Here is a 23,798-nt window from a genome sequence, read left to right as displayed (position 1 = left end):
TAGATAACTAATTCAAAAACGATTTTTTTATAAACTTGTTTTTGTGTAATGTCTTTTATCCGATTTCTTTAAATTATATTTCTATCCTTTATTCTTATCTTTTTATCTTGTGGTGCATTTCTGTTTTTACTTGTTTAAATTTATTTTGCTATTGATATTGAGTAGGATATTTACTTTGTTTAATTGTTAAAGCTCTTTATGAACACGTGCCATTTGTATTAAAGTGTATTATTAGATGTTACTGTATTACGACCAGCGTCACCCATCAGAAACAGACCCGAGACCAAAGCCTGAGACGCAGAACCCAGACTGCCCTCCTGTGGTTTGGTTCGAGTGCTGCACTTGTACTCAGTCATGGCTTCAAACCAATCAGGTGACACGTATGACGTTTCCGAAACTGTTGGCTGACGTAGTACGTCTGTTTGCGTAATTTGTGTTTTACGGAAATGAGATGACAAGCTTACCAGTGTTTTTGTCGCACATAGACGGGGAACGATTTCAGTGGAAAGGTAATATGCGTGTGTTATGATAAAAAAAACTATTGTGGCAAAACGTTTTCATGGCCACTGATACCTTCCGTTTTCCGTTCTCGTAGAAAGGCGGCGATGACAGTCTTTAGGTCGCCAGCGTTTGTTTGGTATCTGAATTAGCTTTCACAACCACAACAGTAACTGTACGGTGAAACTCGTGTCTTACTCCAAGTTGTTCCCAGTTTCAACAATGTTGCTACAAATTTATATTGACATTCGTCATTTCGTCGTAGCCGTAGAGTGTAGCAAACCTTTGTCATACAATTGAGGCGGTTCAGCCAACGACTAACGGTAGCTAGCTAGCCAACTGGATGAGCTACCAGCTAAAAACTGAGCAATCAGCAAAATTGAGAGCTAGCTAGCTACCTGCCTTCTGCCTAGCTAGGTGTAACAGCTGTTAGGTGGTTTCAAAGTATAATAACTTTAATTTAAATGTCACTGACCACTGAAGTCAGATTGTTGTTGATGCTAATGTTTTTAAAAGTTTTAGAGGTGATCTGTTTGAAACATATTGACTCACAGTTTTATCTGTGATACTTTTGATCTATTGATCTCTATAGGGATATTATCTTCTGTTGCCCTCCTACACTGGGAGGTCAGAGGTCAGGGTCAGATGTCTGACAAAAGTGTGTAAATCCAAGCCCTCACTCCCCTCCGAGAGGCAGCCTGCCCTCCATGTGATGTATTATGTACGCCATGTGGAGGGATACTCACTTGAAACTAAAGTTAACAAGGAGGAGTGGTGAACTGGTATAAAAACGGGAATGAAACATTTTATATCTTTAATTCTCAAAGAATTATGGGAAATCTAAATCAATCAACTCCATCAGAGGGAGGATAGTCCTAGGGGAGGGAACATCGATATGAACTCATGAACAAAAAATGTAAATGACTGACACTCCAAAAGGGCGTGTTAACACATCCGGGTACTGCAGGAGATTCCCCCGAGTGTGGAATGAGGAGGGAACGTAAAACTCTCAGCTATTCAGCCAGTGTCTTGCCCGAGGACACTTCAGCAGGGCAGATGTTTGTTGTGATAGGGATGCCCTCCCCCACTTTATTTTTTTTTCCGTCCGACGGTTTGTAACTGAGTTTACTGTCATCTGGGCATATTTGTCAGTGCTTAAGTAGCCTTGTGGAATGACACTCTTAACTTTAATACGTTCTTTTAGTTAAGTTGGCAGTAATTCACTAGTTAGTTCTTCACAGTTTGGGGCCGAGACATCTAGATTAGGAACAAGCTTATCGTGCAATCTTGTTATGACATGTCTTTATTTAGTATGCGTAATATGAGCATACACACCCGTGTTATATAGCTGGGTCATTTTGTAGGTTGGCTGTTTTGATGACATAGCCTAAGTCTTTTCAGGGAAAATGGTTCACTGAAAGAATATCTTCTACTTTGTACAGGTTTGTGCTCCTCCTCCCAGTAGACTACTCTGTGTTTTCACACTGGCTAGTGAAATCATAGCTGAAGTGTAGTGAATCACAGGTCCCACCTTTTAATCTCAAAACAGAGTTATCTCTGAGTTATCTGATGGTATGTGATGTGATGTTTCCCTTTTAAAGTAGAAAGTTGATTGTTTTTCTTCTGTCATTTAGCTAGCAAGGCTATGAAAGCTCATGGTACAGCACTCGTCTGTGAAAGCGTCTTCACAGTGTGTATGGTTAGCTCAAGGATAGACTTGTGTTATGATGTATCAAGAGTGTGTTAATGAAACATGTGCTTCAACCACAGCTCTCTGAATCGGTGGTCGGTAAGAGAGTTAGCCTGCTGCTGTGAAATGTAACTATTGGCCTCCGAATACTGATGAGTAGCCAGATTGTTCTCAGTACTAACAACATCTCTGTTCCTCTCCTCTTCTCATCCCTCTTTGTCTCTCGTATCCAGGTTGCTGTTCAGATGAGGAAGGCCTGCCTGGTTGACCCCACGCATCGCCTCCGTTGCCATGGCAACGCCCTATTTCCCCCCATTCCTCCTCCTCCTCTTTCTGTCCTCCTTCTCCCTCCTGCTTCTGACCCTCCTGCCCTCTGTTGCTCCCTCATTCCCCTTCTCCTCCTCCCCTCCCTCGCCGTCGCCGTCCCACTCCTGTGGTCCAGGTCAGTCCTGGGCAGTCCGGCTCCACTCTGACCCACATCTGGAGGGAGAAGATGGGGAGCAGAGCTCTGTGGACCTGGATCTGATCGCCAACAGGGTGAAGTATTTTTTTCATTCATGTATTTTTAGCCCCGCGACAGAAGGGGCTCTATGGATCGCATTGTCGGTCAGTCAGTCGGTCGGTCGCTCTGTTCACCACTTTATGGCCATGTGGGTGAAAGTGTGCTGCAGGGAGTTAGATTGCAGACTCTCAATTGGGAGACCTGAGTTTGATTCCTGGCAGAGACGCTTCCACAAAATTCAACATCTCGGGGCTGTTAGACTCTTACTCTAACAGCGCCATAGTGGCATTATGTTTGATGCTCCCTGTTTGTATCCTATTTTCTGCTGCTGCAATGACCCCGTTTCCCCACGGGAATCATCTTCATCTAATCTATTTTAAAGTTGCCTAGGTCAGGGAAAAGGATAGGTTGCCCGGTTATAGAAGTATCGCCCCAGTTTAAATTGTGTACTGATCGGCTGTATTCTCTCCATCCCAGGTAGCGGAGCAGGCCGGACTGGAGAACCAGGGCCAGATTGGGCAGCTGGAAGGCCACTACCTGCTTTGTTCTGCCAAGCCTGGCGCTAGGTCTGTGGCCGGGGGAAAGAGTGTCCGGCCCGGGGACGTTCTGGCAGCCCACCCCCATGTCCTGTGGCACTCCCAGGAGAGAGTCCTCAGCCGCTCCAAGAGATCAGTGGCCTTCAACGACCCCCGATACCCCAAACAGTGGCACCTGGTGAGGATATGGATGAGTGTGTGACTGTATCCGTCTTGCCACTTTCCATTTTCAACCTTTTTCTTTTCACTGCCCTTCTCACCCGACCGCTTCCTTATTTTACCCCGTCCCTTGCAGCACAACGACCTCAGTAAGGGTATGGACATCAACGTGACGGGGGTGTGGGAGCGCAACATCACTGGCCGAGGAGTCACAGTGGTGGTGGTTGACGACGGGGTGGAACACACCCTCCAGGACATCCAGCCTAACTATGTAAGTCAGAACCGTAACAGTGATTTCACGCTATGATCGAATGTGCTTATGACTGGATAGTAGAGATAAAAGAAATCCATCTGAACTACCTATGAACTTTATATGGGAGTCTTTCTGTTATGGATTAACTTTTTGGAGAGAGTTGCGGGTTTCTGAAAAAGCACAATCACCAAGTAAGGCAAACGGTTTGCACGTTTGCCAACTAAGGGTGTGTTCCCACCATTCCACTTTTTTCAAACTGCCAATGGCTTTTTTTTTTTTACATTAAAGTCAAGGTGGAGTCCCCGCAAGGCAAGGCAGACAGAAAGCATCCACTTTGGAAAACTTGCTGTGTCTGGCTTTATTTTAAGCAGAGTGGAGCGAGTGAATATAATGTCTGTTTGTTTTTTTTTTTTGAGAAAGTCCAATCACAGCAAAAAAAAGAGGCAGGTTTCCCACTAGGTGGGCAGCTGACAGTAGATTTTCTGTAATGATAGTCTTTGCACAACCGTGTGTATGTGCCAGGTGCGGCGGAGGAGAAGGATAAAATCAGAATCTGTAGACTCCCGCACACTGTCTTCACTTGCAAGGATTTTATTTCAAGACACAGCGTTTCGGTCAGGTGACCTTCGTCAGGTTTTGCGGGAGTCTACAGATTTTGATTTCAGCTGACAGTTGATGATATCAACAACCAGAATAAAAATGGGGAAGTAGTGGTAGAAAAGTTGTTCGTACATGGAGCATAGGGTTTCTGGTACAAAAGTGCTGATAGTGGCAGTACTGCAGCTACATCTAATGGAAACAAAATATCTGTTATGCAACCTGGTAATTTTTTTTATCAGCACAAAATTAAGTTGAGGCAGTGCTTTTTCTACAAAAAAAGCACAAAAGTGTGAACACTCCCTAAGAGGTCAAAACATTCTATATTCTTTTCCAGTTCATATAAGCGATCACTGGTCCAATAACGTTATTCATGTTTAGACTTAGTGACAATTCAATCAGAGCATCAGAAGTTTGGATTTCAAGTCGAACTATTTTTCATTGTGATCTGGTTAAGTCTGGGTAGCGGTGCCTCTGAGGAACTTGCCTTTCCCTTTCTGTAAACCATGTACTCATTCGCCCACAATGCGCTTGTGTCCCTCTCAAGAGTCCGGAGGGCAGTTACGACCTGAACTCCAACGACCCGGACCCCATGCCCCACCCGGACGCCCACAGTGATAACCACCACGGGACGCGCTGCGCCGGAGAGATCGCCGCCGTTCCCAACAACAGCTTCTGTGCTGTGGGAGTGGCCTACGGCAGCAAGGTGGCAGGTACAGGAGGCTTTCTTGTTCAAAGCTTGGATATCCCAGCGCTAAACAAGACAGGACTGTGTTGTGAAGCCTCTCTCTCTCCTTGTTCTGTGTTGAGGCATCAGAGTCCTGGACGGCCCGCTGACAGACAGCATGGAGGCCATCGCCTTCAACAAGCACTACCAGGTCAACGACGTCTACAGCTGCAGGTGTGGAACACTGTCTGTCTGGTCCCATTAGGTATTTCTGTAAGGATAGAGACTTCAGTACACTTTAAAATATCATTGGGAAAATTGGGACCTAAATATATTTCTGATATCAGTTTAAAACAGTTTCCAAGGATGTTTTAATGTGAATTTTTACCATCCCATAGTATCATATTGTCAACATTTTGTGCACATTTGGGTTCACACATCCACATTGAACTTGTCCACCTCCTGCACATCGCCGTATGTTAAATGATTCCTTTGATCTGGACTGTTGTCTCTTCTAGTTGGGGTCCAGATGATGATGGACGCACTGTGGACGGACCACATCCTCTAGGCAAGGTGAGAGAAAAATCCAAAGTGCCAGGCAAGAACGCTTGTGTGCACCACTCTCTTTCTCCTGCAGAGGGCAGTACACCGCAGCAGATCAGTCACAGACATGTGACAGGATTGTGTTTACAATGGTCAAACTGTTTGTTTTAATTTCTCTCTGGTACTTGATGTTAAAAAAGTATCATTTTCCCTCTTTTAACGCTGCAAATTATCTTATAGTGGATGATGAAGCAGCATTTTGTTTCTTTCCTCCGCAGGCGGCGCTGCAGCACGGCGTGATCGCTGGCAGACGAGGCTTCGGCAGCATCTTCGTGGTTGCCAGCGGTAACGGAGGTCAATACAATGACAACTGCAACTATGACGGCTACGCCAACTCCATCTACACCATCACTATCGGTAAGACACAGCAGCTGTCAGGTGTGTGTGTACTTGTGTTTTAGATGTGGACATGTGTGCATAGGGCCATAAATGATCATGCTTTGTGTGTGTGTCTATGTGTGTGTGTCTGTGTGTGTGTGTGTGTGTGTGTGTGTGTGTTGCAGGGGCAGTAGATGAGAACGGCAGGATGCCCTTCTATGCTGAAGAGTGTGCGTCCATGCTGGCTGTCACCTTCAGCAGTGGGGGGAACAAGATGAGGAGCATTGTAAGTCCAAAGTGAACACACACACACACACACACACACACCCACACACACACACACACACACAAAAGGGATCAAGAAAGATGACGAGGCTAAAGAATGGAGGAATGAGGACAGGAGGATCACTCCCAAAGTTTCCTTCAGGATATGTGTATCCTGAAAAAGTCATAAAAAATATATAAATTGAAATTAAAATGTATTAAAATGTCTTAAATACTCTTAGTAGAGATCTTATTTTTTCACCATGCAATGGTTTATTTGCACTGCATGTCCACTGTTAGACTCTTACAGAACAGGGTATGCAACATGTTTTTTTAATTACATGTCGTTACTAAGCACAACTGGATTTAATGTCCCTTTCCAGTTAATTTCCTCTTTTCATTCCTCGGTTTCATTAGCTATGTTCAATCGGAAATAGGCTGGTTTTTCCAGTCTTGTTTCTTTATTTTGGTTTTTAAATCTGTATTAAATTTAAATTCCATGTAGCATTGAATTAAAAGTCTTGAATTTGTCTTTCTGAAACCTGCAGATACCATAGTCATTTAGCAAGACACTGAATCCCCTAGTTGCTTCAGAGATGCTCCTCCTGCACTCAAACAAATCCCTAATTGCACTGTATGGCAGTTGAAGCGCTCTAAAATTGAAATGTTAGTGATAGCGAAAGAAGTTTGAAAGATTGAAAAAGAACTCCACAGCTGGAGGAGCAGACAGTATTTTAATCAGAAATGATGACAGATGAATGGAGTATGGGCTCAGTGAAGCCATCGGCTTCTATTTGCTGCTGTTTGCGGCTGTCACCGTGGTAACACAGCCTGGAGCAGGGATGTCATTGCCAGGTGGAGAAGTGCTCAGTAGGCACTGGTTCCCTCTGGAGAAGACTGATCCACCACCAACCACAGAATGCATCATAAGCCAACTGCTTACCACACACTTCCTAGTAGTATTGCACTCTGTTCAATCCAACCAAAGTCTACCAAGCTCAACTGGTTTCCCAAATTCATTTTTATCACAGTGTTGTTACCGTCTCAAAAGCCTGGAAAAGTCACAGTACAGGCCCAGAGCAGTTATGGAAAAACATTACACATCAACAACGTTTTGGCAATGTCATGGCAGTTTGTTCATAATTTTATTTTTCAACCAGTCAGGTCAAACTTGACTGCTGGTAGACTGAGGCAATTTTAAGGACTAATAACCCAAATAAAAAATTCCTGATTATATAAGTCACTAAGGAATAGTTGTGGCTAACCAAAAAAACATGGGGTCCTAGAATCAGCTATTTAACCAAAAAAATTCAATGTTTGAATATGCATGTTGACAAACGGTTGTCATGGATATGTCACTATTTATCATAGAAAGCTTGTTGAAATTGTAAACAAAATGTGTATAAACCTTTTACTACTGAGATAGTCTTTCATTTGTAAGCCTATGCAGTTAAATATGATTTTAATGTCAGGATGAGTTTTGGGAACTGATGCTTTGTTTGGGCTTAATCGCTAGATTTGCGCTGGAAAGACATTGGTGTTTTTAGACTGATCATTTATCAATCCCTGAGGGACAAACTGGGGTAAAATTAGGGTTATGATTTAGCTCACAATGTCCACTACCACAGTCTTTACTTTGGCCCTTGTCACCAAAGCAGCTACTGCTTTTACTGCCAGTCCAGCCTCTCTTACCCATTCTCAGTTGAGGCTGTTAATGTCATAACAGTTAATAACAATTAATCACAGAACAGTCCAAATCACAATATTGACTATTGCAGTTTCCGAAAAACACCATTGCCATATTCAAACTAAGTGAAGCCTATTAAGATTTCAGGTTTTTCTCCCCAAAGTGCTGAAAATTGAATTATGTAGAAATAGCAGTCCACACGTGTACTGTAATTGCATAATCAAGACAAAAAACTGTGACGTTTATGTTAATATGACGCCGCCCTATTATGGAAACCAGTGATGTGGGACTCGCCTCCTGATAACGCTTGTTCGCTGTCACCACAAAGACAGCTGCCTCAGGATGAACACGACTGGCTCCGCTGGAAAACCCAGTGGATGTGCTGCACTGCTGCACTTGCACAGCAGCTCCTCTCTGTCTACATGGGCGGGACAGCTGTTGGAAAAAGGCCTTACATGACGTCCGTCTGTAAACACAGAGGTCTGGGAATTCCTCAGCACACATCCCTACGGTCCCTCTATCACACAGGCTGTCACTACTGTGTGTGTGTGTTGAAAAGTGCGTGCCTCTAGGTGGTGGTCGTGGAGGTTATATGCGATTGTGTGTATTGTGTACGAGTGTGTACGATTGTATACGCGTGTTTTTCTCACTGTGAGAAACTCTGAGAGCTGAGTGTCTTTTGATAGGTCTAATATGTCTCACACACGCACACGAGAAGTGAGAGAGACAAAGGTGAAAAAGAATAGTAAGAAACGACCTCCTCTCCCATGTTAAGGTTCCCATCCACTATCCCATCCTCTCCTCCCTCCCCATTCACCTACCATGTTGTATTCTGTCACGATATTAATCTCCTCATTCCTCCTCTGCATTTCCATTCCATTCCCCATTTCTACATTTTTTTTCTTTCATTGGTAGAACTACTCTCTCTCCCTCTCTCTCTCTCATTCCTTTCATCTCCCTAAAAGCTGAACCTCCCTATGGCCTCTCCCCCTGTCAGTCAGTCCTCATGCGCTCCATTAACCATACACAAACCATGTCAACCTCAGGCCACCCAAAAGTAAATATGTCCTTCTGCCATGATGGGCTCCGTGACACTGGCGCCTTGGGTGAAGTGCTAGTGACTTCGACTGTTTGTGTTGGATATACCCTAATGTATACGTACGTGTGTGGTAACAGTTTGTGTTTGGCCTCCTGCCAGCGCTATCACCGCCTCGGCACTGTTTGCACATGTGTCTCCACGGTCGTATCTCCCGCTCTCAACGCCTCACTGTCAACCTGTCTGTCTTCTTAGGTGACGTCGGACTGGTCCATGCAGCAGGGGACCGGTTGTACGGACGGACACACCGGCACATCGGCCGCGGCCCCGCTGGCGGCCGGCATGGTGGCCCTCATGCTGCAGGTCCGGCCCTGCCTCACCTGGAGAGACGTCCAGCACATCATCGCCTTCACCGCCACCAAGGTAGGCATTCTTATGTGTAAATATTGTGCAATCAAGTTTATTGCTGCATTAGTGACTTTACAGGCCTGTATTGTTGTGTAATTCACCTGGTTTCTCATGTCAGAATCTTAAAGGGAAACTCCACCCTCAACACAGTCTTGCACTGCTAGATATCATCATTCTGTGATGTTCAATGCATTCCAGAGGTGATTTGTGATGAAGTGTTGTCACATTCCTTCAATCTGCCTCGTCTATTTTTACTTCAGTTAATGAGTTCCTACATTTCCCAGATTGGACTTTCGCCAACCCCCATAGAAGAGACGAGAACTTGTTGCATTCAGCTCTCGGTTATACATGTAGGTGGAGAGAGCAATAGAGATAGCATAGTAAGAGCATAAGAGTGAGGGTTTTTCCAGTCGAGAAAAGTGGGAGTCGCACCCCTTACTCAAAACTCAACATGTTTTGTGGCTGCATTGCAGTCTGGTCTAGTGAGGCAACTGTCAGTGGTCTCTCTGCCTCTTCTACGATGGATTTCTCCCTATTGACTATTGAGTGCCTGTGCAAAAATGCAACATACATCGGCAGTAACTGTTTTTTTAAACAGTTTTAAAGTGTTTTAGGGTGGATTTTTCCTTTAATGTACAAACCTTGACTCATTTTTCTTGTACATATGTTAACTCCATCTGTATCTTTTACAAGGTAATGGTTAATAATGCACATCTGTATGTCTGGACTTGTTGCTTTATACATGTTTCCTCAAATCTGCAAAAGTGAATAGCTTACAGTGCATATTGGCACATCTTTACACATTTTACTATACATGTTTCTCCATCTGTAAGCCTGATAATGCAAATAGCTATCAATACACATCAACAAAATACTGTAGCTTTACTTATTTGTTGTACGTTTCTCAATATTTTCAGTTGTAATTACTTGATTATCTTGAGTACTCTTTATTTGTCTTATTATTATTATCCATATCCTATTTTCTGTTGCTGCCATGACCCAATTTCCCCACAGGGATCATTAAAGTTTTATATGATCCAATCTAATCTATAGCGATAGAGCTAGGGTGGTGCTGTAGAGCTCAGTGGGTGGGCCATGGCACAAACATTGATTGCCATTATGGCCTCCCATAATAAAAAATAAACAAACTCTCATGATACTGAATTGGACAAAAACATTCACCAAATTATATTTGTTGTGTTAACCCTAACCCATCCACACTCATCTACTTAGGTTGATTAGAATTCGTTATTTTGTAACTGTAGTGCTTGTATATTATTGTGTTTTCGATATTGTAAGTGGACAAAAGAACAAAAGTTGTGTGTGTGTGTCTTATTTGTGAATGTGTGTTTGGACAGTGCGACACCAGCGCAGACTGGAGGGAGAATGGAGCCGGCTTCCACCACAGTCACCAGCACGGCTTCGGCCTGCTCAACGCATGGAGACTGGTCAACGCTGCCAAGGTACACACATACACACAGAATAGTTAGGTATGGAACTTTGGAGCCTTTTAGGTATCGACTGAACAATATACTAAGTGCCAGAAAATGTTAAGATGTTCTGTGCCAACTAGGGCTGCAGCTATCGATTATTTTAGTAATCGAGTATTCTACCGATTATTCCATCGATTAATCGAGTAATCGGATAAGAAATACTTTTGCTTTATTAAAGAGCAATAGTAAATATACAAAAGAGAAAAGCTGTCCGCACGAAGCTGTCCATACGACACTGTGATTTACTGAAAACGAGGTGAAATAATAATTATTATTGATATTTATTACTAGGCCTAAATATCATACAAGTTCATAAGACTGGCTAATGTACATTTATTTGCTATGTTGAAGGGTTGCCCTACACCTGCTGACCCTACTCACTGCAATCAAACTAAACTGAATATACCTGCTGTATTGGACTGGTGCATTTTAGGCTCCAATTGCTACTTACACCACCTGATATTTTGCTTTCTGGGGTATTTTATGCATCACTGTGAGGGGAGTAGGTGTGTGTGTGTGTGTGTGTGTGTGTGTGTGTGTGTGTGTGTGTGTGTGTGTGTGTGTGTGTGTGTGTGTGTGTGTGACTATCATAATAATAACATGAATGAAGCTCAGGCTTTCACAAATTGACTGCAGCATTTTATTTTCTGTGGTTATTTTCTTGAGCAAAACTTAGCTAACTTAGGGACATCATAACTAGCCACCATATTGATTTACGTTCTTAACTAGCCATTACATATAGCCATAATTAACGTGCATTCTTTACTAGCCTTCATCTCATCCCGTTTTAATATTAAGTGCTGACTCCGCCCACCCGGGCCAGTTTCGGCGTACGCCGGTAGCAATTACAAGTGGACCCTATCCTACAGTCCCTGCTCTCAGCGGAGGGAGGGAGCTACGCTGTGTGTGGGAAGCGCTGTGACCGTCAGACCCCTCTGGATTAGACAAGCAAGTAGAGAAAACCGGCATCAGCCGAACCAATTTATTGCCAAATGCTTTGGGATTCAACACATTAACATTGCTTCCCATGGTCAGAAAAAGTCGGCAGATTTGTCGCTAGTCGCTTTTGAGAAATAAAGTCGCCAGGGGGGTCTGAAAAGTCGCTAAGTCTAGCGACAAAGTCGCCAAGTTGGCAACACTGGATCCGAAACTTTGGACACTTTCTGTCGTTTTCTCTGGCCTGTCTCTTCTCTTCGCCCCTCGCTATTTTCTCTCTCTTTCTCCAGCGCGTTGTGCAACAGTAATAATCATCCGTGCGAAACACTGAGTGTGTATATAGTTATATGGATTAAACGAAGCTTCGATGCAAAGAATTTGCGGAGGAGGCATTAGTTTAGCCTCCTCCACTGTCTTCCATGTGATAACAGCCACACAGGCAGCATCCTTAACTAACTCCATCACTCCTGTTTGATATCATGGAGCTGAATCATTACATTATGACGATCAAAGTAAAACAAGTAAACATTTTCTAAGGAAAATCTTTGAAACGCATGTATCTTGCATGTATTTTTTTCATGTTCAGCAAATCTCTCTCTCTTTCTCTCTCTCTCAATTCAAGGTGCTTTATTGGCATGAAATACAAAAGTACATATTGCCAAAGCAAAGTCAACAAATTCAAATAACAGTAATCAAACTTAAATATACAATTGATATGTCAACAAATAGACAACAATTAATTAACAGTCGATCAATTTCTATAAATATGTGACAGTGTCAGTGTGTCTCCTGTCTGAGACAGTGATAGGCTGAGACATATTTGGCTGCAGTAGTGGCGCACTCCTTTTTCTCTCCTAGAAGGTATTGGAGTTTTTCATTTGATGGGAGGTTTTCAAAATCTGTGCATATTGTTTTGAATTTGGGGAGGTAGAGATCTCTGATTCCTGCATAGTTTGCACAGTGCGAGAGGAAGTGCAGCTCCGTCTCCACCTCTGCCTGTGAGCAGAGTGAACACAGCCGCTCCTCTCTGGGTTGCCAGGTCTTCCGGTGTCGGCCTGTTTCTACAGCCAGGCTGTGTTCACTGAGTCTGTATCTTGTCAAGGATTTTCTCCGTTTTTTCTCAGTCACGATGGTCAGGTAATCTGCCGTCATGTACTGTCTGTTTAGGGCCAAATAAGTTTCCAGTTTGCTTTTGGATTGTGTTAGTTCTCTCCAATATGTTTCATATTTTTCTTTTTGTTTTGTTATAATTTGGTTGGGCCAGATGGACTGAGGTCTGTCCTGAGGCGGAGCAGTGAGCTCCAGGACCAGCTGGCAGAGGGAACCCTTCTTACTGCTCAGCTCCTGGCATTTCAGGGGCTTATAATGATAGGAGTTGGGGTTGCTGTTTTTTAAGTGGTTGTAAAATTTGATGGCTCGTTTTTGAATATTGATTATTAATGGATATTGGCCTAATTCTGTCCTGCATGCAGAGTTCAGGGCATTTCTTTGTACCCCCAGTATGGACTTGCAGAACTCTACATGCAGGGTCTCAATTGGATGCTTCTCCCAGATTTGAAAATTTTGTCTTATTTTGGGTCCCCAAACTTCACTACCATATAGTGCAATTGGTTCAATAACTGATTTGAAGATTTTGAGCCAGGTCCGAATTGGTATATCAAATTGGATTTTTCTTTTAATTGCATAGAAAGCCCTTCTAGCTTTCTCTCTCAGTTCACTCACAGCCTTATTGAAGTTGCCTGTAGGACTAATGACAATTCCTAAGTACTTGTAATGTTGGGTGTATTGAATAACATTTCCATCAATTGTGAAATAATTTTCCTGAGATTTGGACCTTTTCTGGAAAACCATTACTTTTGTTTTTTGTTGTTGAGTATGTTTAGTCTTTCTTGTAATCCTTCCTCTGTGGTTGACAAGAGGACCAGATCATCTGCAAACAGCAGGAATTTGACTTCTGTGTCTAGCAGAGTGGGACCGTGAGCTGTGGATGTTTCTAATTGTTGGGCGAGTTCATTAATATAGATGTTAAATAGAGTTGGGCTGAGGCTGCAGCCATGTCTCACTCCTCGTTCTTGTGTGAAATATTCAGTTCGTCGTGTCCAATTTTAATAGCACATTGATTGTTTGTATACATGGATTTGATAGTCGTATGTTTTCCCACCCACACCACATTCTAATAATTTGTATAGGAGACCGTCATACCAAATTGAGTCAAATGCCTTTTGGAAGTCAACAAAGCAAGAATAAATCTTGTTTTTTTTTTGGTGGACGTTGGTGTCAATTAGTGTTGTTAAGGTGTGGATGTGGTCGGTGGTTTGGGAATTAGGCAGAAATCCAATTTCGCTTGGTTTAATACTTCATGTTCGGACAGAAAATTGACAATTCTTGAATTTAAAATACTGCAATAGAGCTTGCCTAGATTGCTGTTCACACAGATGCCTCTGTAATTCTGTGGGTCAAATTTGCCTCCATTTTTATATATGGGGGTAATGATCCCTTTATTCCAGATCTCAGGAAAATGTCCTGTGCATAGAATCAGGTTAAACAGTTTTATAATGGCTAATTGACATTTGTCAGAGCAATACTTCAGCATTTCGTTCAGAATACCATCAGGACCATATGCTTTGCTGCCTTTTAAGGCCTGGAGTTTTTTCCTCAGCTCCTGTTGTGTGATGGGGAAATCAAGTGGGTTCTGGTAATCTTTGATTATTGTTTCCCATTTCCATAGTTTTTCTTTGATAGCTGTGGTTTCTGGTGATGCTTCAGTTGGTTTGTTATAAAGTGTTTTAAAGTGACTAGTCCATAATTCTCCATCTTGGATCACTAACTCCTCGGGTTCACTTTTAGAGAGTAAACTCTTCAATCAGATTCAGTTGTTCACAAGTGTGTTTTGATTTCTTGGTTCTTATTGTACGTTTGTATTCTCTAAGTGTCTCACAGTGTTGGAGACGTAAATGGTCATCTGTTGGGTTTTTATGCTTTTGGTTGGACAGTTTTCGTAACTGTGTTTTATGTTTTTTCCAATCTCTATCAAACCAACGGTCATGCTTCATTATTCTCTTCTTGTGTTTAGTTAATTTCATTTTGGATTTCCCTGCAATCTTTGTAAATATGTTATTAATTTGTTGCACTGCCTGACTTAAACCTTCATTAGTGTGAGGATATGAATTCATTATAAATGTATATAAAAGAGATTGAATCTCTGGGCTTGCTATAGCCTTTTGGTAATCATCCTGGCTGTTTGCCAGCTTAGGCAAGTCATACAGCTGACTGGGCTGACAATGTTCCGTTCATTTCTATTGTTGTCTGTAGGGCTGTCATGGTGAAGGAATTTCCCCTGCGGTGATTTAGGGTGGCTCAACAGCGCGGTATGCGGTGTATGCGATAAGAAGTCGCCAGATGACGGCACATGCTAATTTGCATATCAATATATGTCTCCGCTCGCAGCGGACGCAGGGGGCTACGCTGTGTGTGGGAAGCGCTGTGATCATCAGACTTCTCTGGATGACAAGCAAGTAGAGCAAACCGGCATCAGCTGTACCAATTTATTGGCAAATACTTTGGGATTCAACACTTCAACATTGTTCCCCATGGTCAGAAAAAGTCGCCAGATTTGTCGCTAGTCGCTTTTCAGAAATAAAGTCGCCAGGGGGTTCTGAAAAGTCGCTAAATCTAGTGACAAAGTCGCCAAGTTGGACTGCGGTTACATGAGACATTTTTTTTCATTCTGAATGAAATCATTCCGAAGGAAGATTGCTACGCAAGTGTTTACATGAGCGCTAAATATAACGATCGCATTAAGATGTGCGTTTACATGCTTCACAGTATGTAATCAGAATAAAAGTTTCTGACATGCGCAAAACACCGAATCCAGCACTCTAACATGGGCTTACGTTTTTAAAAGATGGACCTGCCTCGGTTATTTCTTTGCTGCTGTTCTTTCTGATGAAACAGTTTTACAGTTTTATCACAACATAGGACTCCATAAGTGTCAGAAAAAGACGTTTTGTTTTGCCCCCGCAATGATTGTGTCCATTTGTAATTTTCACCGCTGTAAACCGAAACTGGTCCGGAGAGGCGGAGTCAGGACTTGATATAAAAACGGGCTGCGCCGCCTACATCAAGCCCGAGCGCCCCGGGGTTAATAACAAGCACATCCATTCGAATCCTCCCGGAAAAGAAGGGTAACGTAATTGACGTGACTTACGTTAAATGCGCGAGCGTGTGCAGAAAGAGGCGAGATAAAGAAAGTGATCGGAATGAGTGTTTACATGATGAAATTTTATCCATCGACCGGATTATGAAAGGGTTAAACCACCCCTCTCAAACGGAATGAAATTTCATTCGGATCGGCCAGTTTATTCTGACTGAGGCGTTTATATGAGGCATTTTTATTCTGATTGGGCTACTATTCTGATTAAAAGACTCCATGTAAACGCTGTTGGCGGGAAACAATACACTCTTATTGTTTTCATTATGAATTTATTTAACATTCAATACACACGCATTGAAGTGTAAAACAAGAAGTGCCTAGCCTCATGAAAAAAAGAAAAAACGTGAACATAGCGCGGTTGTGGCGGTTGCTTGCCATCCACCGCGGTCGGCTTGTCTATAGCGCGGTATTGCAATATTGCGGTTACTGCGACAGTCCTAGTTGTTTGTTCTTTTAAGAATCTCTCTCTCTCTCTCTCTCTCTCTCTCTCTCTCTCTCTCTCTCTCTCTCTCTCTCTCTCTCTCTCTCTCTCTCTCTCTCAGGTTTGGGAGTCAGTGCCATTCCTCGTCTCCTATCAGAGTCCGGTATTGAAGGAGGAAGAGTCTATCATGATTTATCCCGACAAACTGATCCGCATCTGGAATGGTAACTAGCTCTACTTGCTCTCCCTCTCCCTCTCTCTCCCTCCCTCTCTCTCTCTCCCTCTCCCTCTCCCTCTCTGCCTCAGCTCTCTATTGGACAGTTGTTTGTAGAGTTTACACATTGCAGTACGTAGCCAGTCCCTCCCTCCCTGCTCCTCAGTCAGTCTGCCTGTCCATATTAGGAAATGTTCTTCAGTTTGTGTGTCCCCGTGTCCACTCTGAAATATTGGACTAGATTTCTCCAGATCTTTTTTTTTCTCTTCTTCTTCTTCATCTTTTCCCCGATCTGTCTCGGTATTTCCCAACTCCTCTCTGTTTCGTCCTCAGCAGTTTTTGTTCCTTTGTAGCTTCCCACCACTCTTTGATTCTCTCACATTTGTCTGTCTGTGTGTGTGTGTGTGTGTGTGTGTGTGATCTCTCTCTCTCTCTCTCTCTCTCTCTCTCTCTCTCTCTCTCTCTCTCTCTCTCTCTCTCTCTCTCTCTCTCTCTCTCTCTCTCTCTCTCACACACACACACACACACACACTTGCATGTACACACGGGGTGACCTCATCCTAGCAGAAACATCTCCTCCTCCCTCTGCTGATTCTCTCTCTTCTCTTTTTCCTCCCCTCCCTCGATCTGTATCTTCCCTCTTTTATGGCCTCGCTGTGGTCAGGAGCGCAGCCAGAGGACGTGCGTGTGTGTGTGCATGTCTGTGTGTGTGTGTGTGTGTGTGTGTGTCTCTGTTTAAATGAGTTCGCATACGTCTGCATTTGCCACTGGAAGAAAGAATTCCCTCACTGCTGTGTGTGTGGGGCAGATAACGTGGATTGTGTGTGTGTGTGTGTGTTACTGTCTAGTCTCATGCAGCAGCAGTTTCTGTAGGACAAAGCAAAGAGTTGCTGACAGTTACAAAGTACGCCTGGGCTAAATTTCAAAAAGACATTATACTGTTTCAAACCGCCTTATTACACATTTCCCCATTCAAAACTCCCATGAATCAATCATGGTCAAATCCGTACCAGTCTTTTTCTCATTGACAGTGTTCAGGTCAGCCTGTCACTCTCCTCTGCAGTGTGTTTGTTGTTCTAGTTGCTATGTGTTTTGGCTGCCTTATTAGCTAATTTCCTGCCCTCAGCATTTCAAAGAGCTGCCTTCCCATGTGAACACAGCCGCTACTGGTGTGTGTGTATGTGTATGTGTGTGTGTGTGTGTGTGTGTGTGTGTGGAGTTTGTGCCAACTTTCACCTTATAACCACCAGTCAGATCCCCATTCCCATCCAGCACTAGAGGAGAGTGAGTGGTGTTGCTTATGGAAAGATGTCGCAGTTGCTCAAGTGATACAGGGTGTGTTTGTGTGGTCCTGAGTGAAAGGTATCTATATGTGTGTGTGTGTGTGTGTGTGTTGCCTCTCATTGTGGGAGGTATTGGAGCGTCAGTCTTTGGCTGTGAAACGTGTGTTATATACAAAGCAGCAGAGTGAAGAACTGATAAAGTGAGGGATATTGAAGTGAAGGAAAGAGAGGGAGAGAGCTTGTGATAAAAGAGGGAGGGTGATTTAAAATGTAACAACATTCAAGATTCAACTGTTATTTGTCCCAAAGCCAAAAAAAAAAAAATTACACAAGACAGAGGAAATAATATAGTTATAGTGAACACGTATTCTCTCCTTTCCTGCCAATAAAGCATATTGAACCAAAAGGAGGTTTGACATTGTCCTGCCTTCCTCTTCCCCTCCACAGTCTCCACCTTCCCAATTTCATCTCCAGTTTACTCGCCCGTCTCTCGGCACCTCTCCCCTCTTTCCTCCACCTGTCTCCGTCTCCTTACCGCCTCTTCCTCTACAGTCTCTCTCTCTCTCTCTCTCTCTCTCTCTCCTCCCACACCATACACCCTTTCCTTCCCTCTCCTCCCTTCCTCGTTCCCTTGCATCCCTCCCTGGCCCGAGGATGTGTGCAGCCCTACATGGTCAAGGAGCATCAGGGCCCGTTAGCAGGCAGAGTCCAGGAAATACCAGGGCATTACTGGACACTCGCACTCGACTTTGCCAGCAAGTCTCGTCCATGTAGCCGGTGCCCAATGCAGCCTCATGTCCCAACAGCCATAGAACTCCATTGTATTAAAAAAACCATTAAAAGCACGTCAGAGAGCCATGCCGTTGCTCTGGGCAGCATATTTCATCATCACGATGCACCTGGCCGGCTGACTTTTTCCACAAACAACTTAATAAGCCGGCTGCAAACACGTTTGCGATCTCAGGAAAGTAGTTCCGTAGCACCGAAAATAATGATAATGATGATAATGAATGATAATAACAAAGAATTTGTTCCCATATGAATTTGATTTGGTAATAACTACAACAGTGTGACTTTTTGTGGTAACAGTTAGCGATTTTTAAAATTGAACCTATGTCTTTGTGAGCCGTATTTCAAGGTTTTTAGCTTACAATTGTAGCCAATGACTTCCGGGTTGACGGCTAAAAACGGTACATGGGAAGTCAGAAAGTAACGGGAGTAGAGCAAACGCATTGTTGATTTTGTTATTTTCATAGGATTTGTTGACGGTAAGCAATGCATTAAAAAACACCGGCTTTATCCTTTAAAGGAGAGAGAGTGGAGAGATATTTCTCAAGATGCCACTGTGTCAGGCTCGCCTTGTGTTTTATTTCTCCTCCAGCTGCTCTGCTTTGCCCCCCATCATATTGTGCAGCAACTGAAAATGCAATAACTGCCAGATAATGTAATAACTTGTCAAAATATAAGAAAGTGTCCCTCTAAATGGGTTGAAAATGTAATAAACTGTTAATGTAATAAATTGCTATGCATTAGATATTGTAATAGCATCACACTATTACATTAACCAGGTTTCAGTACATTTCCAACCCATTTAGAGGGAGATTTTTATTAAATCTGATATTGTAACAATGTTTTCCTGGTAATATAATGCATTATGATTATTTTTTATTTATTTATTATTAATTAATTCTGTTATTGATTTACAATTATTACAATATCAGTCTGTTACATTATCTGTCAAACATGTTTTATTACATTTTTGACTCATTCAGAGGGATTACATTATTATTTTATTACATAATGTGGAAGATTTTACATTAACAGTTACTACAAGGAGGGCTACACTCTTTTTGAAAGTAATGGCAGATAGCCTCATCATTCCGGGATATACACACACACACACACACACAGACACACACACTAAGCTCATGTCTCCTCTCCCCCAGTCACTTCCGCTGACCTGAGCCAGTCGGGGATGCAGACACTGGAGCATGTGTCGGTTACCGTGACGATAAGCCATCCTTGCCGTGGCAACGTGGAGATCATGCTGATCTGCCCCAGCGGCATGACATCACTCATCGGGGCCCGCCGCGCCATCGACAGGTACACACACACACACACGCTCACACACTTGAAACCATTTTTAATATATGTGATCATGTCTTCAATGCTTTTAGCGCAGATGAAGAGATAATGGTGAAAAAATATGAAATTAGTGTGTTTGGTTAAATAGTTGAGTGAGATTAGAATTGAACACCAAGTAGAGCATCAGAATTGAGTAGAATTGCGGCTACAAAAGGAAGGAAATAAAATAATATGATAATCATATAGAAAACAGTATGCATATTTATAATTGAGTACATGTTATACCTGTACTGTAGTGATGGCAAAACATTATTCTGTTAAAAAAATATTATTCAGGTACAGAAACAAGTGAAACACAAACAAATCACCCTATGAAGTTTGTATGTGTTTGAATATGTGCGCATGTGTTTCTCGGTGTTCGCTGACATAGTTGTCTCTTGCTTGTGTGTGTGTGTGTGTGTGTGTGTGTGTGTGTGTGGATATGCATACAGGGACTCTTCAGGCTACCAGGACTGGACTTTTTCCACTGTGCGCTGCTGGGGAGAGAGAGCTGAAGGCCAGTACCGCCTACAGATAGCTGACCACAGTAAGACGCTGCTACACACACACACACACACACACACACACACACACACACACGTGCATGCACTGACAAACAGAGGACGTATTGTGAAGCATCTAGCGAAGAGAAGTGTCAGTAATGGGATGGGAATGTCTTAGCGAGGGTGGGATGCACACACACGTCTCTGTCTGTTGTTCGCTCTCTCTCTCTCTCTCTCTCTCTCTCTCTCTCTCTCTCTCTGTCTCTCTGTCTCTCTCTCTCTCTCATTACACATCGCTGCATGTCCACACTTGGCCTGAAAATGGCTATCATCCTGTGTCTGCATTCCTTTTTCCTGCTCTCCTTCTCCATCTCTTTACTTGCTTATGCATTGTGGCTAGATTACGTCCAGACTGCGTAGAATCCTGATTACAATGCGAACCTGATCGCTTCTTTATCTGGTTTTCATGTGCTTCCTTGTGACCAAACGTACACCCAACACACTCCTGTCTGTGTGTCCCTGTAGAAGAGCCGACGTCCCAGCTGTGCGCTGCAGTGGGGGTGCTGAAGCAGTGGAAGCTGACGCTGTACGGCTCCTCTCTGACCTACAGCGATGTCAGGGACAGACAGAGGTCAGCACTCACACACACTTTTCATACTGTCGTCCGCCTAGTGACGGCAGTATAAGTCTGTTTTATGGAATGCAAGTGTTTTCCTCCCAGGTACGCCGAAAGCTTCCTTCAGGCTGGCTCTCCCCTGAACTATGGGATTGTATTCTGTTTGAATTATTCTGTGCATTTTCCCTTTTTATTTGATTTGTTGTTTTATTGATTGTTGGCATTTTTTTTTATTTATCTTGTATTTGTAACTTTGATCAGGGTTATTACACTTTTGGGTTTAATGCATGCTGATTGTCTGTGTGGTGATTGACAGGCTGGTGGAGGAGGCTATGAGTGGCCAGTATCTGGACAGCAGCTTCTCTCTGCCCTGCCCCCCCGGCCTGGACATCCCACCGGAGATCGTTAACCCCTTCACCTCCAACAGCCTCAAGGTAAACTCCCACTCCACCTCGCTCTCGCTCTCTCTCTCTCTCTCTCTCTCTCTCTCTCTCAACATCAAGGTACACACACACCAAACCAAACAAAATCTACAGGTATATAGAATATTATATATAGGTATGTAGTTTTATGCTCTGTCAATATCCTTCTCTCACAATCAGACTGGATTTATCATCTTTTTTTTATCAGAGAAGAGAAGTGAAGACGGTGTTCCTTTAAACTCTTAACAGATCCTCTCTCCTCATTAGTTTCTGCCATTACTGCACACCTGCATACATGTATGCAGCCGGTTTTTCATCTTCAACTCTCCCTCTCACTCTATATCTGTCTCTCTTTTTGTCTAAAGTGTTCCCACTGGTCATGAAATTCCTGGAATATCAAGGAATTCTGAGCTGTATTCCAAACAGGGCAAGTCAGGGAATTAGATAAATTATCTGGGGAAGTCAGGGGATATCAGAGAATTTTACAAATGGTCACTTCACAGGAATATAGTAGAATGTATTTTCACACATTCATTGTATTAGATGGTGTGTTTTGAGTCCACCTGTATTGGAAGCCAGACTGTTTACCCTTTTAGAAAAAACAATATTAACAAACCAGGAAGGAATAACATTTTTTAGGTCATGGAAGCTCCAACCCACAGTGGGAACCCTGTGTCTTTATTTTTTTTCTCTTCCTCCCAGTTTTCCCCTCTCCTCCTTGCTCCCTCTCTCCTCCTCCCCTCTTGTTTCTTCTCTCCCACCTCATCCGCACGTCCATCAGAGAACTGGAGAATCCAGCAGTCTTGGCATTCTGATTTACCGCATCTGTCTTTCTCCTCCAGTTCCTGCTGTTGCTGGGCTGCTTCGCTCTCTTCTGGTCCCTCTACTACACCCTGGAGGTCACCCTGGCCCACCTGGACCTCAGGGACCTGCTCTGCCTGCGCAGGAGACGGCGAGGTCACCGGGCCAGGAGGGGACGCCGAGGCGTAGAGGAGGCATCACTGGAGGAGGAAGAGGGGGCGGAGGAGGAGGAAGAGGAGCGGGACTCAGGGGTCGAGTTGCATGCGGTGCTGGACTCCGAGGCCAAAGTGATGCTTATCAATGGAGAGAGGCCGGCCACATAGCACTGAACCAGATGATGGACCTAAGACCTCTCACTGTCCATGCTCATGGATCCTCTCAGGCTCTGACCCCCTTTAACCTTTCTGCTGTCCTACTCTGGCCCCTTAAGTCTTAACTGTGATGGGTTGGGGCACAGAGTGGACTGGAGATGGACCTGACTGTGAAGAGTGGACTCACTTGTGTCCCTCTCTGCATTCCCCAAACATGTGGCCTTGTATCAAAATCTATGTGTGTTCGTGCATTGACATAGGCAGTAGGGGTGTCAGAGAGTGTGTGAATGTGTGTTCTTGTACTTCTATCCTTCTACCAAATGTCCTCACAAGGACAAAGATGAGGAAAATCCTCCAAAGAGAGGACATTTTGCCAGTCAGGGGGCTAGATAAGGGTTGGGACTTTGGTTTAGGGTTAAGATTAGGTTTAGGTAAGGGTTAAGGTTTAGGCATGTAGTGGAGAGGGTCCTAATAAGATTAGATGTACAAGGATGCTTGTGTGTGTGTGTGTGTGTGTATACATGCTTGTCTGTAGGCATATGTGTACACAAGGCAGAGGTTTTTAGATTGGTGGGATGTGCCACTATCATGGCACAGACACCATTGAGCATTAACGTAAAGGACAAAGTGCACTATAGAAAGTTACAGAACTGCTGATGTGTGTGTATGTTACAGTTACTGTGTGCTGATGTGTGTGTGTGTGTGTGTGTGTGTGTGTATGTTCCTGTGAGTGTGTGTGTGTGTGTATGTTGTGGCACGAGTGTGTGTGCCTGTAGTGTGCGAGGTCTTCCATGAAAGTGAGGTTTCAAGAGAATACTGTGTCATTTTAAGAAAAAAAAAGATTTATTTTCTGAGATTGTATTTGATGCATTTGACTTTCAAGTCTGGGGTTGTTGTGTGTGGTTATCAATTTCCTCCAGTACTTAAAAACTTGAAGTGGGTTTTTCCAAGTGTGTGGGGTTTGCATATGTATGTTGTTGTTTTTTTTTAATCAAGTGTAATATATACACAGTGTGCCTGTTGTACAGATATAAACCATCCGAGTTTAATGATTTATATATAAAGTGTTTAAAAAAAGGTATTAAAGAGTTCTAATTTTTTATGTAAAGGACTGTTTGGAGTGAAGCTGGAGGCTGTGCTTTGCTGTGCAAGTCACAGGTGATCTGAATGATAATAAAAGACTGTTGATGGAATATCCTTTCTGATTGTGTTCATATGTTTGGAACATGGGTAACACACAGAC

General features: G+C 43.3%; 1 protein-coding gene across 1 annotated transcript; it reads left to right on the top strand.

Moving 5' to 3' along the window:
• The first annotated feature begins 443 nt into the window (after positions 1-443).
• Positions 444-23,748, top strand: pcsk7 (proprotein convertase subtilisin/kexin type 7). The gene is made up of 17 exons (XM_071897268.2): positions 444-509; positions 2,422-2,725; positions 3,168-3,404; positions 3,522-3,656; positions 4,783-4,948; positions 5,046-5,136; positions 5,421-5,475; positions 5,724-5,862; positions 6,009-6,109; positions 9,066-9,233; positions 10,577-10,681; positions 16,403-16,505; positions 19,725-19,881; positions 20,355-20,449; positions 20,931-21,036; positions 21,338-21,455; positions 22,286-23,748. The coding sequence occupies exons 2-17, from the start codon at positions 2,480-2,482 to the stop codon at positions 22,565-22,567; spliced, it is 2,304 nt and encodes a 767-aa protein (XP_071753369.1). The 5' UTR covers positions 444-509; positions 2,422-2,479; the 3' UTR covers positions 22,568-23,748.
• The last annotated feature ends 50 nt before the right edge of the window (positions 23,749-23,798 follow it).

Source organism: Centroberyx gerrardi, chromosome 6, assembly GCF_048128805.1.
Source record: "Centroberyx gerrardi isolate f3 chromosome 6, fCenGer3.hap1.cur.20231027, whole genome shotgun sequence".
Classification (NCBI taxonomy): domain Eukaryota; kingdom Metazoa; phylum Chordata; class Actinopteri; order Beryciformes; family Berycidae; genus Centroberyx; species Centroberyx gerrardi.
Note: the sequence above shows the minus strand (reverse complement) of the source record. Positions and strands in the feature narration are given on the sequence as shown.

Coding starts and splice junctions, on each gene's coding strand:
- pcsk7 (XM_071897268.2), top strand. CDS start 2,480: ATGGCAACGCCCTATTTCCCCCCATTCCTCCTCCTCCTCTTTCTGTCC. Junction 3,405..3,521: donor ACCCCAAACAGTGGCACCTG/GTGAGGATATGG, acceptor CGTCCCTTGCAG/CACAACGACCTCAGTAAGGG. Junction 21,037..21,337: donor GATGTCAGGGACAGACAGAG/GTCAGCACTCAC, acceptor GGTGATTGACAG/GCTGGTGGAGGAGGCTATGA.